The sequence below is a fragment of the Syngnathoides biaculeatus genome, chromosome 7 (assembly GCF_019802595.1).
Source record: "Syngnathoides biaculeatus isolate LvHL_M chromosome 7, ASM1980259v1, whole genome shotgun sequence".
NCBI classification, from domain to species: domain Eukaryota; kingdom Metazoa; phylum Chordata; class Actinopteri; order Syngnathiformes; family Syngnathidae; genus Syngnathoides; species Syngnathoides biaculeatus.
Genome location: NC_084646.1, coordinates 355,183 through 370,000, shown reverse-complemented (window position 1 = coordinate 370,000; position 14,818 = coordinate 355,183). Strand labels below are relative to the sequence as shown.

Genomic DNA, 14,818 nt, shown 5'->3' with positions numbered 1-14,818 from the left:
ACATGTCATATCAGTTGCTTAGGCAACACAAATGTGGGAGTGACAGTTTGTCCTAGTAGGGTTGCCGTAGTTTGCCTTCCAATATGGCAGTCGATGTGAGCAGGTGCAGAAAGGTCAAACGCAGATTGTGTCGGAACAACTAATTGTGGAAACACTTTTGACCAAGATCACTCAAAGGAAAAACGATGAATACCGCAGTTTTAAGCAAGAATGGACAGAGGAATTTGCCTTGGTGGAGAGACAAAGTTCTGCTGTGTCTTTAAATTATAATGAGGAAATTGCAACTCTGAAATACTCAAATAAAAAGCGCCACTTTGGTTCGTGTCATACTACGTTTGCATCAAAATATCTTACGGGGGCACCAGGAAGAAAGCATATCAAGAGCTACTTTCCAGATTCCAAGTTAGTCAGCAGCAAATGTGTCTTTGGACCCAACAAGGTGAATGGAATTCAGATCGTTTTGCTGGTGCTTTAGCAATTGTGAGAAAAGGAAAGCCATTCACAGATTGGGAGTATGCCAAAGCATCAGCATCCATCAGCAAAACCATGCAGCACCAGAATCCGAATTAATGCTAAGTACTTTTGTCATCATCGGTTAGCAACAGCTTCATGTTATTTCAATGAATTCAGAGACTTATTGTACTTTAAAAGTGTTGGTCTTGACAAAAGCGCAAATACACATGTATTTGGTTTTTAAAATATTGTGTGGCTCTTTTGAAATTACATTTTAAAATATTTGGCATTTATGGCACTCTCAGTTGAAAAAGTTTCCGACCCCCGTGTTGGACCATGGGATGCAATGACGTAGAATAAAAACTAGACCGTGCACAGGCCCCTTTCAAGTGGTAATTTGGCTTCAACTTCTGGTCAGGACAAAACGTTGCTTTGGGTTCTATTTCACTTGAAAGTTGACATGCTTTGACATCTTTAAAATTATACATTGTGAAACATAACAACATCCATTTTAGTTGGAATACGTTAGATTTGGCTTTATGGTTTATATGGTTAATTCTTGTTCCGCTGTTGGCTGTCGCAAAGAAGTCGTGGTGTTTACATAATTCACCCGCGGGACCTCGAGTTGGGGTGCGGGGTTCCGCACGGACTGTTTTTGTTGTTGCGCTTCCGGAGTAAAGGTTAAGAGAGTTCCCGCCGTTATGCGAGTAGTGTTTTGATGTCGAACAATAAAGCAAGTTCTGTTCCTGTGTCCGGCACTCCGCCTCCTTTTCTCCGGCGCTACACTGGTGACCCCGACGTCAGTCCCGGCGTTTTCGAGACTGAAACGAACATGGCAACCGCCATCCTCAAATTTCCGGAGTTTTGGGAGACGTCCGCAGCAGCGTGGTTCGCACAGATGGAGGCTCACTTCGCCCTCCGCGGGATCTCAGATTCCACGCGTTACTACCACGTTGTCTCAGCACTCGGCGGCCAGAGCAGTGAACTTCATCACCTCTCCCCCGGCCTGAGATAAGTATGCTGGGATCAAGGCTCACCTTCTCAAGGTTTTTGAGCTTTCACGGCCGGAGCGTGCCCGACGTTTGTTGGCTATTAATGGACTGGGGGACAGCAAACCTTCCGAACTCATGGAAAGGATGCTAAACCTGCTGGGCACGGAAGAGCCCAATTTCATTTTCATGGAACTGTTTCTCAGGCATATGCCACCGCATGTTCAGACGGCGCTCGTCACTGAGCCCCGGGCCCTGGCCGAGGAGGCCGACCGTTTCTTCCTGGCAACCCAACGCTTCTCCCCTGAGACGCTGGCCGCAACTCGCAGTTACTCGCCTCCGGGCGCGGGTGCGGCATCCAGCAGGGGCCCCATCGCCACCGACGGCCGTGCTGGCACAGGCTTGTGCTACTTCCATGCCCGTTTCGGTGCGAAAGCGAAGAGATGCCGCGCCCCTTGCAACTACGAAGCGTCGGGAAACGCCAAAGACCACGCTTCGCAGCGGCCGTGAGCGTGGGTGCGAAGAGCCGGCTGCTGTTCGTCAAGGACAACCTTTCCGGGCGCAAATTCCTTTGCGACACCGACGCCCAGAGGAGCGTCCTGATGGCCACTGCGGAGGACGCCGCTGGCGGGACTCATGGGCCACCCCTACTGTCCGCTAATGGCTCCCCTATCCGCTCTTATGGCATGAGGACTGTGGACTTGTGTTTCGGGAGTCAGCGCTTCACATGGGACTTTGTCACTGCGGATGTCTCATTCCCTCTCATCGGCGCCGATTTTTTTTGTGCCCACGGGCTGTTTTTGTTGTTGCGCTTCCGGAGTAAAGGTTAAGAGAGTTCCCGCCGTTATGCGAGTAGTGTTTTGATGTCGAACAATAAAGCAAGTTCTGTTCCTGTGTCCGACACTCCGCCTCCGACTCCTTTTCTCCGGCGCTACAAAGTAACTTTTCACCGGTAACTGTGTTTCAGTTTAACCTTCGTTGGGCTGTAGGCTTGAAGTTAAAGTTTAAGAAACATTACTTATACTGAAATTTATGAATGACTACTTTTTCTTAGCAGCCCCATATTTATTATTAGCCCCAGTGTAACTAGTAACAATTAGTGGATAGGGCTAATAGATTGATCTATGCAAAGTTGCTCCAGAAAGCTACAGAAATGATATCTTGAGAACTTTTTATATTACTCCAGAGTACCATCAGATAAGCATCGTAGGCAATTATGGGTGCTTGCCACCAACCGCATTGATGCAGTGACGAAGAAGCAACGGGTTCCGTCAAGATATGATGTTTGTTCTGAACACTTCAGCGAATACAACTTCTATCTCTCCAAGCACAGGCAAGACTGCAAAGCCATCTTTTTTTCTTGGAAGCATGAGGTAGGAACCTTTAAGGAGCCATTCATTAATTTGCACAATATTGTATACCAATGAGTCACTGATGGTGTAGTGGTACACAAGCCAGGCTTTTTCATGAATTTGTGGAATTTCTCTACAAGGGGCCATAACTTGAGGGTTTTCTAAGATTTCTAAGATATATATTTTTTTATTTTGTATACAGGTACAGTGAAGAAAATAAGTATTTCAACACCCTGCTCTATTGCAAGTTCTCCCACTTGGAAATCATGTAGGTGTTTGAAATTTTCATCTTAGGTGCGTCTCCACTGTGAAAGAGATAATCCAAAAGAAAAATCCAGAAATCACAATGTATGATTTTTTTAACGACTGACAAATACAGCTGCAAATAAGTATTTGAACACCTGTCTATCAGCTCGAATTCTGATGCTCAAAGACCTGTTAGTCTGCCTTTAAAAGTCCACCTCCACTCCATGTATAATACTGAATCAGACGCACCTGTGTGAGATCGTTAGCTGCATAAGGACACCTGTTCATCCCATATGATCAGTAAGACTCAAACTTGTAACATGGCCAAAACCAAATAGCTCTCCAAAGACACCAGAAGGAACATTGTACAACTCCACACGGCTGGAAAGGACTACAGAGAACTTGCCAAGCAGCTTGGTAAAAAAAAAAAGGTCCACTGATGGAGCAATCATTAGAAAATGGAAGAAGCTAAACACGATGGTCAATCTCTGTCGGAGTGGAGCCCCACGCAAGATATCACCTCGTGGGGGCTCAATGATCCTTAGAAAGGTGAGGAATCAGCCCAGGACTACACAACAGGACTTGGCCAATGACCTGAAAAGAGCTGGGACAGCTGTTTCCAAGGTGACTGTTGGTAATACAGTAAGACGTCACACTTTTAAATCATGCATGGCACGGAAGGTTCGCCTACTTAAACCAGCACATGTGAAGGCCTGTCTTAAGTTTGCCAATGACCATTTGGATGATTCACAAGTGTCATGGGAGAATGTTTTGTGGTCAGGTGAGACCAAAATAGAACTTTTTGGTGATAATTCCAATAACCGTGTTTGGAGGAAGACGAATGATGAGTTCCATCCGAAGAACACCATCCCTCCTGTGAAGCGTGGGGGTGTTAGCATCATGCTTTGGGGGTGTTTTTCTGCACATGGGACAGGACAACTGCACTGTATTGACGAGAGGATGACCGCGGCCATGTATTGTGAGATTTTGGGGAGCAACCCCTTTCCCTCAGTCAGAGCATTGAAGATGGGTCACGGCTGGGTCTTTCAAGATGAAAATGACCCGAACTACCTAGCCAGGAAAAACAAGGAGTGGCTCCGTAAGAAGCATATCAAGGTTCGGGTGTGGCCTAGCCAGTCTCCAGCCCTAAACCCAATAGAAAAGCTTTGGAGGGAGCTGAAACTCTGTGTTTCTCAGCGACAACCCAGAAACCCGTCTGATCTAGAGAAGATCCGTGTGGAGGAGTCGGACAAAATCCCTCCTGGAGTGTGCAAACCTGGTGAACAACTACAGGGAATGTTTGATCTCTGTAATTGCAAACAAAGGCTATTGTACCAAATATTAACATTGGTTTTCTCAGGTGTTCAAATACTTATTTGCAGCTGTATAACACACATAAATCATATGTTATGATTTCTGGATTTTTCTTTTTAGATTGTCTGTGGACAGTGGACATGCACCTACGATGAAAATTTCAGACCCCTCCATAATTTCTAAGTGGAAGAACTTGTAATATAGCAGGGTGTTCAAATACTTCTTTTCTTCACTGTATATTGTGGTTGATTTCAAGCTTATGATAGACTCATAAGTATCAATAGGTGTTTTATTGTGTTTTTTTATATTCCGAAGAACCAGTCCAGGCCAGCTAGTCATACAATGCGTACTTCATCCAGCAATTTCAATCCATGAAAAAGAAACCACCACCAGCAGACATTGATGCTTGTGTGGAGGTTGTAACTTCAGAGCACAGTTATGCTTGCCAGCCTGATACCCTCAAGCGGAAGTACCACGATACCCTGCAGAAGCTAGTGGAGATGCAGACTTATCTCCACAATACAAAGTGTCGGGTGGTGGTGCCAAGGTCTGCATTGGGAAGATCTGACATGAGCTGCCAGAGCAGAAGAAGCTGTCTGATGATAATAAGAATCATGTTGCTACTGATCTTTTATATGATGTATGTTACAAGTGAATGTGTACATTGCGAACATTTTTATGTTCACTTTCAGATACCTTATACCACTGCGAAAATACTAGATTTTGGTGAACAATAAAAGTTTCCTGTTATATTTTATTACTATAAAATAATAAAAGTGAAGGAAAGTCATAAGTTATGAAGAAAAGGAAAATGGCTGTAATGTTAAGTAGGCCTTTTTGAATAAACAAAACTCATGTAAATGCCTCATATGATTGATTTATTAACCTGAGAGCAATACTGTGGAATTTATTGATACCATTTTCGAGATTGTTCGTGGTCTTGTACAAAAAGTTCCCAAAAAATTTCCTTGTAATTTGTGGAGTATATCAATTGAAATGCCTGCAACACTACGACGAGTGGTGGGTGTGCCAGTTGACATGTTTGGCATGTGGAATATTATTAAGGTTTGTACCTCCTATTACATATGTATGTGTCAATGTATCTTCTAAACCTTCCTGGGCATGCTGCAAATGTTTAGATTATATTCATGTCTCTAGGGATCCAAAACATCCCAAGTATTCAGATTTATCACATCGTTTTCCATAACAATGTAAGTATGTTTACCATACTTTTTGCCCTGACCGGAAGTCACAGACATAATCCCCGCAGAGTGTGCAATCTAGTATTTATTGTACGTCATTGATGTGATGCCTCTATTAGATGCTAGACATACCAACATCCTGTAGCACCCGTACTAATTAACCTGCCTCTGTGGCAGCCACATTGAGTAGGTCGTCATTTGCATAGAAGGCAACGCATGGAAACAGAAATTTTCCATGCTCATTGCGCAACTAATTTTCATGAGGGTTGCTGTTTTGTCGACACCAAATCATGCTAATCAATATTCAATATTTGATAAAAAGAAAAAAAAGCAACAGTAATGGACAGCAGCAGGTGGCACGGTGGAACAGCTGTAGCGCGTTGGCCACATAGTTCTGTGGACGACTGTTTATTTTCTCCATGTTTCCTGCGATTGGCTGGCAACAAGTCCAGGGTGTATCCCGCCTCCTGCCGGTAGATCGCTGGGATAGAATCCACCACTCTTCCAGCCATCCTGAGGATAAGCAGCTCAGAAAATGGATGGCTCTTTGGCCTTTGCAATGTTCCAGGCCACTTGATATGATGAAAGCATTCATATCTGGATGATTCATTTTTTTTATTTTAAAAAACTGCATATGCTTTCTTGGGTGATTTTTCAGAGGAATTAACTTGTGACTGCTAAATTCATTCCCTTTTGGAAATTCCAGTTCAATGCTAGCATAGAATGAGCAGGAGTGAAGATTTCAAGGTGTGAAATGTGCGAGAGATGTCTGACACAAAAGGCAGAGTGGCTTGCCATTGTGCTTTAAAAAAAAAAAAAACTCTCCCGCTGTTTAGTGTTCATTCAGATACTTTCATTTAACTGAGCATTTTGAGAGCAAAATCTACAAATTACTTTCTCCAAAGATTACGATCTGACTAGGAAATTTCAAGTTATTTTAATTTGGTCAGTTTTGCAAAAATAAAATTTTAACCTTTGCTGCTACGGTCACCTGACTGAGGTTGGAAAACACAGGGGAGACATCGTCTACCTGGCCAAGGTTGTCCTCCTTGGGGTGAACTCCCTTCTCTTGTTGCGCAGCTGAGCAAGATGGTGGGAAAAATATAGCTACTCTTCCCCGGTCACCGTCACACTTTTTTTTTTTTTCCTCCTAACCCTCCCACTGCACACACCTGTCCAGTACACACACAAATCCATCAATTTTCTTCACCGTTTATCTGCACAAGCAAACAGAGAACTCCACACAGGTGGGGCCGGGATTGATCCCTGGACCTCCGAACTGTGAGGCCAACGCTTTACAGCTGTTCCCCTGTGACGCCATAATATATGCACGTCCTTTATATGCTTTAGGTCCCACCCGGAGTAAATGAATTACTTCCTAACCATTGGAAGTGTTCAATCTCATCGAATGGAAATGACCTATGGGGTCCCTCAAGGGTCAGTTCTTGAAACCATCCTGTTCAGCCTGTATAGTAATCCATAATTTTTCACAGTTAATGGGGACCAGAACCTCCCACGAAAGGTGAGAAACCGCAAAGTAGAATCACCCCCAACCTTTTTGTGTATGTGGATAAGAGAATTATTAAAATGTGTAAACAGTATTTATCCATTGATCCATCCATCCATTTTCTACCGCTTCGCAGGGCAGGTCGCGGGGTAAGTAGCTTCAGCAGGGATACGCAGACTTCCCTTTCTCCAACCATTTCTTCCAGCTCTTCCGGAGAGATCCCAAGGCGTTCCCATGCCAGCTGAGAGTCATAGTCTCTCCAGCGTGTCCTCGGTCGTCCCCGGGGCCTCTTTCCGGTGGGACATGCCCGGAACACATCACCAGGGAGGAAACACATTTTGGCCAATTGCATCTGGAATCTTGTTCTTTCGGTCACGACCCACATTTCGTGCCCGTAGATAAGGGTAGGAACGGAGATTGACCGGTAAATTGAGAGCTTCACTTTTCGACTTGGGTCCCTCTTTACCACAACGGACCGATGCAAAGTCTGCATCGCTGTAGACACTACACCAATCCGACTGTTGATCTCCCGCTCCATTCTCCCCTCACTCATGAATGAAATACGTGAACTCCTCCACATGGGACAGGATCTCATCCCTGACCCAGCGAGGGCACGCCACCCTTTTAGTCAGACCATGGTCTCAGATTTGGAGGTGCTGATTCTCATCCCAGCCGCTTCACACTCGGCTGCGAACCGCTCCATTGAGAGTTGGAGATCAAGGCTTGATGAAGCCAACAGAACCAGATCATCTGCAAAGAGCAGAGATGCGATGCTGAGGCCACCAAACCGGAAACACAGCACCAAACCGGAAACACAGCCTCAGTCCATAAAAGTTATGACCAAAATCTGTGACAAAAGGCAGCCTTATCAGAGTCAAACTCTCACCAGAAACGAGTCCAACTTATTGCCGGCAATGCGGACCAAACTCTGACACCGGTACAAGGACCGAACAGCCTGTATCAGACGATTTGGTACCCCATACTCCCGAAAAAAAAAAAAACACAAGACTCCCAGAGGGACACGGCTGAACGGCTTCTCTAAGTCGAACTCCCATATACCCTCAAGGATACTGCTGAGGGTGTAGAGCTGGTCCACTTTGAGATTCACCTTTGAGATAGACCTTACCAGGCAGGCTGAGGAGTGTGATCCCCCTATAGTTGGAACACAACCTCCGGTCCCCTTCTTTAAAAGGGGGACCACCAGCCCAGTCTGCCTATCCAGAGGCACTGTCCCTGATGCAGAGGCATATCAACCAGGACAGCCCCACAACATCCAGAGCTTTTAGGAACCACCCCAGGGCCCTGCCACCAAGGGGCTTTTCAACCACCTCAATGACCTCAACCCCAGAAATAGAAGAGCCTGCCTCAGAGAACCCAGACTCAGCTTCCTCATCAGAAGGCGTGTTGGTGGAATTGAGGAGGTCTTTGAAGTATTTTCCCCACCGACTCACAACATCCCGAGTTGAGGTCAGCAGTGCCCCATCCCCACCATAAACAGTGTTGACACTGCACTGCTCCCCCCTAATGAGACGCCGGACGCTGTACTAGAATTTCCTCGACGCCGTCTTGAAGTTGTTCTCCATGGCTTCACTGAACTCCTCCGACGCTTGGGGTTTTGCCTCTGTGACCACCGAAGCTGCATTCTGCTTGGCCAGCCGGTACCTATCAGCTGCCTCAGGAGTCCCACAGGCCAAAAATGTCTAATAGGACTCCTTTTTCAGCATGAAAGCATCCCTCACTGCTGGCGTCCACCAACATGTTCGGGGTTGCCTCCACGACAGGCACCGATCACCTTACGGCCACAGCTCCGGTCGGCCGCCTCAGCAATGGAGGCGCGGAACATCATCTACTCGGACTCAATGTCCCTGCCTCCCCTGGAATGTGAGCAAAGTTCTTTCGAAGGTGGGAGTTGAAAACCCTTCTGACAGTGGAATCTGCCAGCTGTTCCCAGCAGACCCTCACAATACGTTTGGGCCTGCCACGTCAGACCGGCATCTTCCACCTCCATCAAAGCCAAATCACCACCAGGTAGTGATCAGTTGACAGCACCGCCCCTCATTTCCTCCGAGTGTCACAGACACGAGGCCGCAAGTCCGATGTCACGATGTCAAAGTTACTCATCGAACTGCGACCTAGGGTTTCCTGGTGCCAGGTGCACAACCCTTATGCCTGAACATGGTGTTTGTTACGGATAATCCATGATGAGCAAAGAAGTCCAGTAACAGAACACCACTTGGGTACTGATCAGGGGGGGGGGCGTTCTTCCCAGTCACGCCCTTCAGTATACCCACACCTGCTTGGCATTTCTCACCGTAGGCAACTCCAGAGTGGAACAGAGTCCAACCACTTTCAATAGGAGAGATTTGAACACAGTGAGGCAGATGTGCCAACCAGTCAATCACCTGCTATTTTTTTTTCTCAATGTTTGTCAGATGTTTTTGTTTTTAAATCATTTTAATCATGTCAAGCATACTGAGTTATCTTGTGGATCAAACACACTTTAATCATACATTTGCTTTGTGTTGCTTTACAATATATATATATATATATATATATATATTCTTTTTATAGTTTCAGAAATATGGTAAAGTACCAAGTGTTCACCACAGTATCCACTCAAAACCCTGCATATCCAATTTGCGATGAAGCTGTACAAAGAATGAATGGCAACCTGGTTGATGGAAACTCTTCAACCACGAACCACAAATAGTCTGTTGAATGTGACATCGCTTTTGATGGAGGTAAAGGTAAGGGTAACCCAGAGGACATTTGTTTTAATGGATGACCCCAGCGAACACAGTCTTCTTTTCCTTTCGGCCTGTACCGTTAGGGGTTGCCACAGCGTTATTTTTTTCCATGTAACTCTATTTCCTGCATCTTGTTCCCAAGCACCAACATTCCTCGTCTTCCCTCACAACATTCATCAACCTTCACTTTTTTCTTCCTCTCACTCACTTGCCTGCAGCTCCATCCTTATTACCATTCTACCCATATACTCAGTCTTACTCCTCTGTATGTGTCACAACCATCAAGGTCTGCTCTCTTTAACTTTGCCTCCAAAACATGTAACTTTGTCTGTCCCTCTCATGAGCTCATTTCTAATCCTTCCAACCTGCTTACTCTGAGATAGAACCTCAACATCTTCAGTTCCACCACCTCCAGCTCTGCTTCCTGCTGTCACTTCTATGCCACTGTCACTTCTATGCCACTATCTGTAATCCATACACATCATGGCTGTCCTCATCACTGTATTTTACCCTTCATCCTAGCAGACTCTTCTGTCACATAACACACCTGACACCTTCCGCCAGCTGTTCCAACCTGCATGGACATATTTCTTACTTCCTTACAACAATGACCATTGCTCTGGACAGTTGACACCAAGTATTTGAAGTATCCACCCTTGCGATCTCATCGCCCTGTAGCCTCACTCCTCCCCCTCCATTCATGTCATTCAGCTGCATATATTCTGTCTATTCGGTTATTCTTCTTTCCCCCCTTTCCAGTGCATTTCTCCACCTTTCTAATTATTCCTCCACCTGCTACATGCTTTCACTGGAGATTAAAATATCATCTCAGAATGTCATAATCCAAGGGGATTCCAGTCTAACCTCAACTGAGATGATCTTCTGTCATCTTGGAGAACCGTGACTCTTATAAGGAATACTGTAGTTCCTATTAATTGAATGTCTACTGTTCTTTGTTCTCGTTAGTTTGTTTGTTCTTCTCAGTACTCAACATGAATATTCTACCAGAGCGGCACCAACTGCCGGAGACAAACTCCTTGTGTGTTGTTATATACTTGGCCATTAAAGCTGATTCTCATTCTGATCCCCGATGCAGTCTCACCTCCACCTTATATTCTTCTGTAACACCTACAACACAGCTCACCACTGTTGTTCCACTCTAAAACATGTACTGTACGATTCTAACATAGTTCTCTTCCATTCAAGACTTCTTCATGCAGGACCACAGTTCCTCTCTTGGTACTATGATGGGATTTCACCAGATCCATAAAGACCAGTGCAGCTCCTTCTGACCTTCTCTGTAGTTTTCCATTACCATCCTCAAGGCAAATTATGTATCTCTGGCACTCTTTTTAGGCATGAAACCACAGCGTTACTTGCAAATACTTCTGTCATGAGTCAAACATGCAGTCCTCTTTCCCATAACTTTGTTGTGTGGCTCATTAACTTTATTCATCTATAGTTCACAAATCTATGCATGTCACATTTGTGATTAATTATGACAACTGGCACATTTTTCCAGAATTTTTCAGGCATTTTCTCACCTGCTAGTATTCTGCTGAACAAGTTGGGCAAAAACTTCAGACCCACTTCTCCAAAATGCTTCCATATCTCCACAGGTATGCCATCAGGACCACCTACCTTTCCATTTTTCATCCTCTTTAGTGCCTTTCTCACTTCCCCCTTACTAATCATTGCCACTTGCTGGTCCTTCACACTTGCCTCTTCTAGTATTCCTTCTCTTGGCAAAGTATTCTTTCCATCTATTTATCACTACAGCAAAGTCAACACATTTCCATCTCTATCTTTAAACACCCCAACATGCTGCACATCCTTTCCATCTCTATCCCTCTGTCCGGCCAAACTGTAGTTCCTTTTCTCCTTCTTTATTGTCCATGTCCTCATATGCCTTTTGTTTAGCCTTCACCACCTATACCTCTGCCCTATGTTGCATCTCAATGTGTTCTTTTCTCATCTCCTCAGTCCTTTCAGTGTCTCACTTCTTCGCTAACCTTTCATTCTCTCTGATCCCCTGGGTTCTAGTAGTCCAGTCTTCCGAGAGCTTTTCCTGTCCACTGAAGCCTGTCTCACCTCTTTCCAAAAGGCTGCACAACAGTTTTCTCAGCTTCCACCACATGGTTCTCTACTCTACCTTTGTCTTTCCTGCCCACCACCAGAATCCTCCTACACACCAACATCCTACGCTGTCTCGCTCTACTGTTCCCAACCACTACTTTATAGTAAGTAACCTTCAGATTACATCGTCTGAATAAAATGTAATCCACCTGCATGCTTCTCCATCTACTCGTGTAGGTCACCCTATGTTCCTTCCTCTTCTGGAAAAAAAAATGTTCACTACTGCCATTTCATCGTTTTTGCAATCGACCACGATCTGTCCCTCAAAGTTCCTTTCCTGGGTGACGTACTTACCCATAACTTTTTCATAACCCCTGTTTCCTTTACAGACATGTCCATTACAGTGTGCACCAACCACAACTCTCTCTGTCCGGGATGCTCCGAACTACTTCATCTAGTTCCTTCCAGAATTTCTCTTTCACCTTTAGGTCACATCCTAACTGAGTGGCATGGCCACTCATTATTTTATAAATAAATCCCTCAATTTCAAGTTTAAGCCTTATCACTCAATGTGATGCTCTTTTCACCTACAAGACATTCTTAGCTAACTATTATTTTAAAATAACCCCTACTCCATTTCTGTTCCTATCTACACCATGGTAAAATAATTTTAACCCTGCCCCTAAACATCTACCCTTACTGCCTTCCTACCTGCTCTCTTGGATGTACAACATATCAACTTTTCTAATAATCATTATGTCAACAAACTCCTTAGCTTTACCTGTCACAGTCCCAACATTCAAAGGCCCCACCATCAGTTGTAGGCTCTGTGTGTTCCTTTTTCGTTCCTTTCCTTCTCTTTCTGCCAAAGAATCCGCTTTCCTCCTCTTCTTTGTCTTTGACCCACAGTAGCTGATAACCTTTAGTTTAGTTCACAGTTTAATTGTGACGGGGGTGGATGTTGTTAACCCTCACCAAAACTTATCTGGTATGGGATTCTTTAGATAAAATCTCATCTTAGTTTGGCAACGTTTTAAGCCAGATGCCCTTCCTGGTGCAACCCTGTGCAGTTTTCTCAGCAGAGCAAAGTTTATCACCCCTTTTAAACTGCCAAAAAAATGGCATAAAATGCTCAAATAACCTGCTAAGTATAACTTACACAAATTTATTGACAGAATAAAGCTGGTCACTGAAAATAGAAGAGTGAGGCAGAGATGGTGAAGGAAAAAATAAATTTGAATTGTTTCTTCCAAACACTCAGACAGATATACTAAATACATGCTTATTTAACATGCTCAAGTTCATGCCATCTGCTGAGGGACAGGCACAGAAATAAAATTGGAATCTCACACACATTCAATAACACATTGACTCTGAACTCTTCAGTAAATTTTACTGAAACGCTCTACTATCCCTCCAACCATTTTTCTCTCAGCCCATTGATACCACTCACCATCTTCTGTGGGCACATAGATGTTAAGGTAGAGGCAGTCCTCACTCTGGTCCTGGATATATGCAGATACCACTTCAATGCTGTTGGTGAACCAAACTGGCAGCATCACATCAGGAAGGCGGCCCTCCACAATGTTCTGCGGGCACACTGGGGCAAAGTGTGTGGCATTGTGGATATCCGGCCATGGAACTGAAGGCTCAGGTGGCTGAAAGCGGTGTTCGCCTGTGGGTGGGGCAGCAAACGGGACACCCAGAAATTGTATCACAGGCCCCAAGATCTCATTGTTCAACTCCTTCTTGATCCCACGAAGCTTGCCATTGGTGGTAGAAACCACTGGGTCATTTCCATCAAGTTTTTCAGCCTTCACATCACACGTGTAGATAAACAGTAGAACGAGCCATAGAAAGGACCACAATTTGGCAGTGTTTGCATGATGCTCTAAACATATGTATTGCTCTTTCTTGTTCCATGTATAAGAAGGCCGAAGTAGGAGATGTCTATTCCTTAGATGTTGCCTCCACATAGCCATAACTCTCAACCTTTTTTGCTATGAGTTTTAATATATTCCAAATAGTAAATTTGATTCCTTTGTTCTATTTCTGGGTGAGATGATAGAAGATCAGAATACCAATGGAGATTGTTTAATCCAGCCCCTGCAAAAAAAAAAAGGAATGTGCCACAATTAGTACCTAGATGAAAATAAAAGGGGGGCTTCACAAATAAATCTCATAAAGCAGATTTAAAATTCATAATTAAAATATTTCAAGTATTTATAATTCACAAAAATAACATAGTCATTCCATATATTGACTCACTGGCCATAACATCATGACCATTTAGACATGATTACAAGAGCTACATCAAAAGTTATGATCATGCAAGTATAATAATAGTCAGTTGTAATCCCCACGTTCAAGAGTTTTTAATACAACAATATTTTATTGAAAGTATACTTTTTAATAGTGAATGTAGTGTGTGATGGTGCTGCATTACACCCCGGCTTGGGAAATAAGTTAATACATGTACCCATGTTCTACATTCAGGATAAAAAAAATGTGTAACTGTCATTCAGCACAGTTACAAAAAAATAATGCTGTGACATCACAGGTATATTTCTTAGAAATATTGAGTTCACAGTATGACATTTTTCATGGGAGGGGATTGGTATGGTATGGAGAGGTTGGTATGAACCCTCACCCGCTTTCAAATTAGGGGGTCGAGGAACCTTTATGAATGTCACAACGTAGCTAACTAAAAAGCAGGGGAAAAAGGCCACTGGATGGTTGTCTTGGCTTCCGAGAATGGGCCAGTTTCAATTAAAGAGAAGTGTGAGCTATCTAAGTCTTTCCGAGTGCTGGTGACTTCAGCTATGGAGGAGTTTACCGAGATATGCCAGGAGACCACACCTTGTCAGTAAATATTTCAGTAATCCATTCACAAATCAGCTACTATTTAAAGGACATTTTAGCAATATTTATA

General features: G+C 44.1%; 2 protein-coding genes across 27 annotated transcripts in view; one reads left to right on the top strand and one right to left on the bottom strand.

Moving 5' to 3' along the window:
- nlgn1 (neuroligin 1) overlaps positions 1-14,818 on the bottom strand; it is a 290,450-nt gene that overhangs the window by 212,285 nt on the left and 63,347 nt on the right. For all 16 annotated transcript variants that reach the window (XM_061825528.1, XM_061825529.1, XM_061825526.1 and 13 more), the window contains one exon: positions 13,340-13,992. In XM_061825528.1, coding sequence (XP_061681512.1) covers positions 13,340-13,868 — 529 coding nt within the window. In that variant the 5' untranslated portion in view covers positions 13,869-13,992. The remainder of the gene's footprint in view (positions 1-13,339; positions 13,993-14,818) is intronic.
- Positions 1-14,818, top strand: part of LOC133503681 (protein NYNRIN-like) — a 59,010-nt gene that overhangs the window by 487 nt on the left and 43,705 nt on the right. For 9 of the 11 annotated variants that reach the window (XR_009795804.1, XR_009795801.1, XR_009795803.1 and 6 more), the window contains exons 1-2: positions 1-2,394; positions 2,629-2,815. The exon at positions 1-2,394 is cut by the window's left edge and continues 487 nt beyond it. The gene's annotated coding sequence lies outside the window, so the exon portion shown is untranslated. Of the gene's footprint in view, positions 2,395-2,628; positions 2,816-4,669; positions 5,171-14,818 lie in introns of those variants that run through there. The other 2 variants (XR_009795798.1, XM_061825532.1) reach the window with 2 other exon arrangements.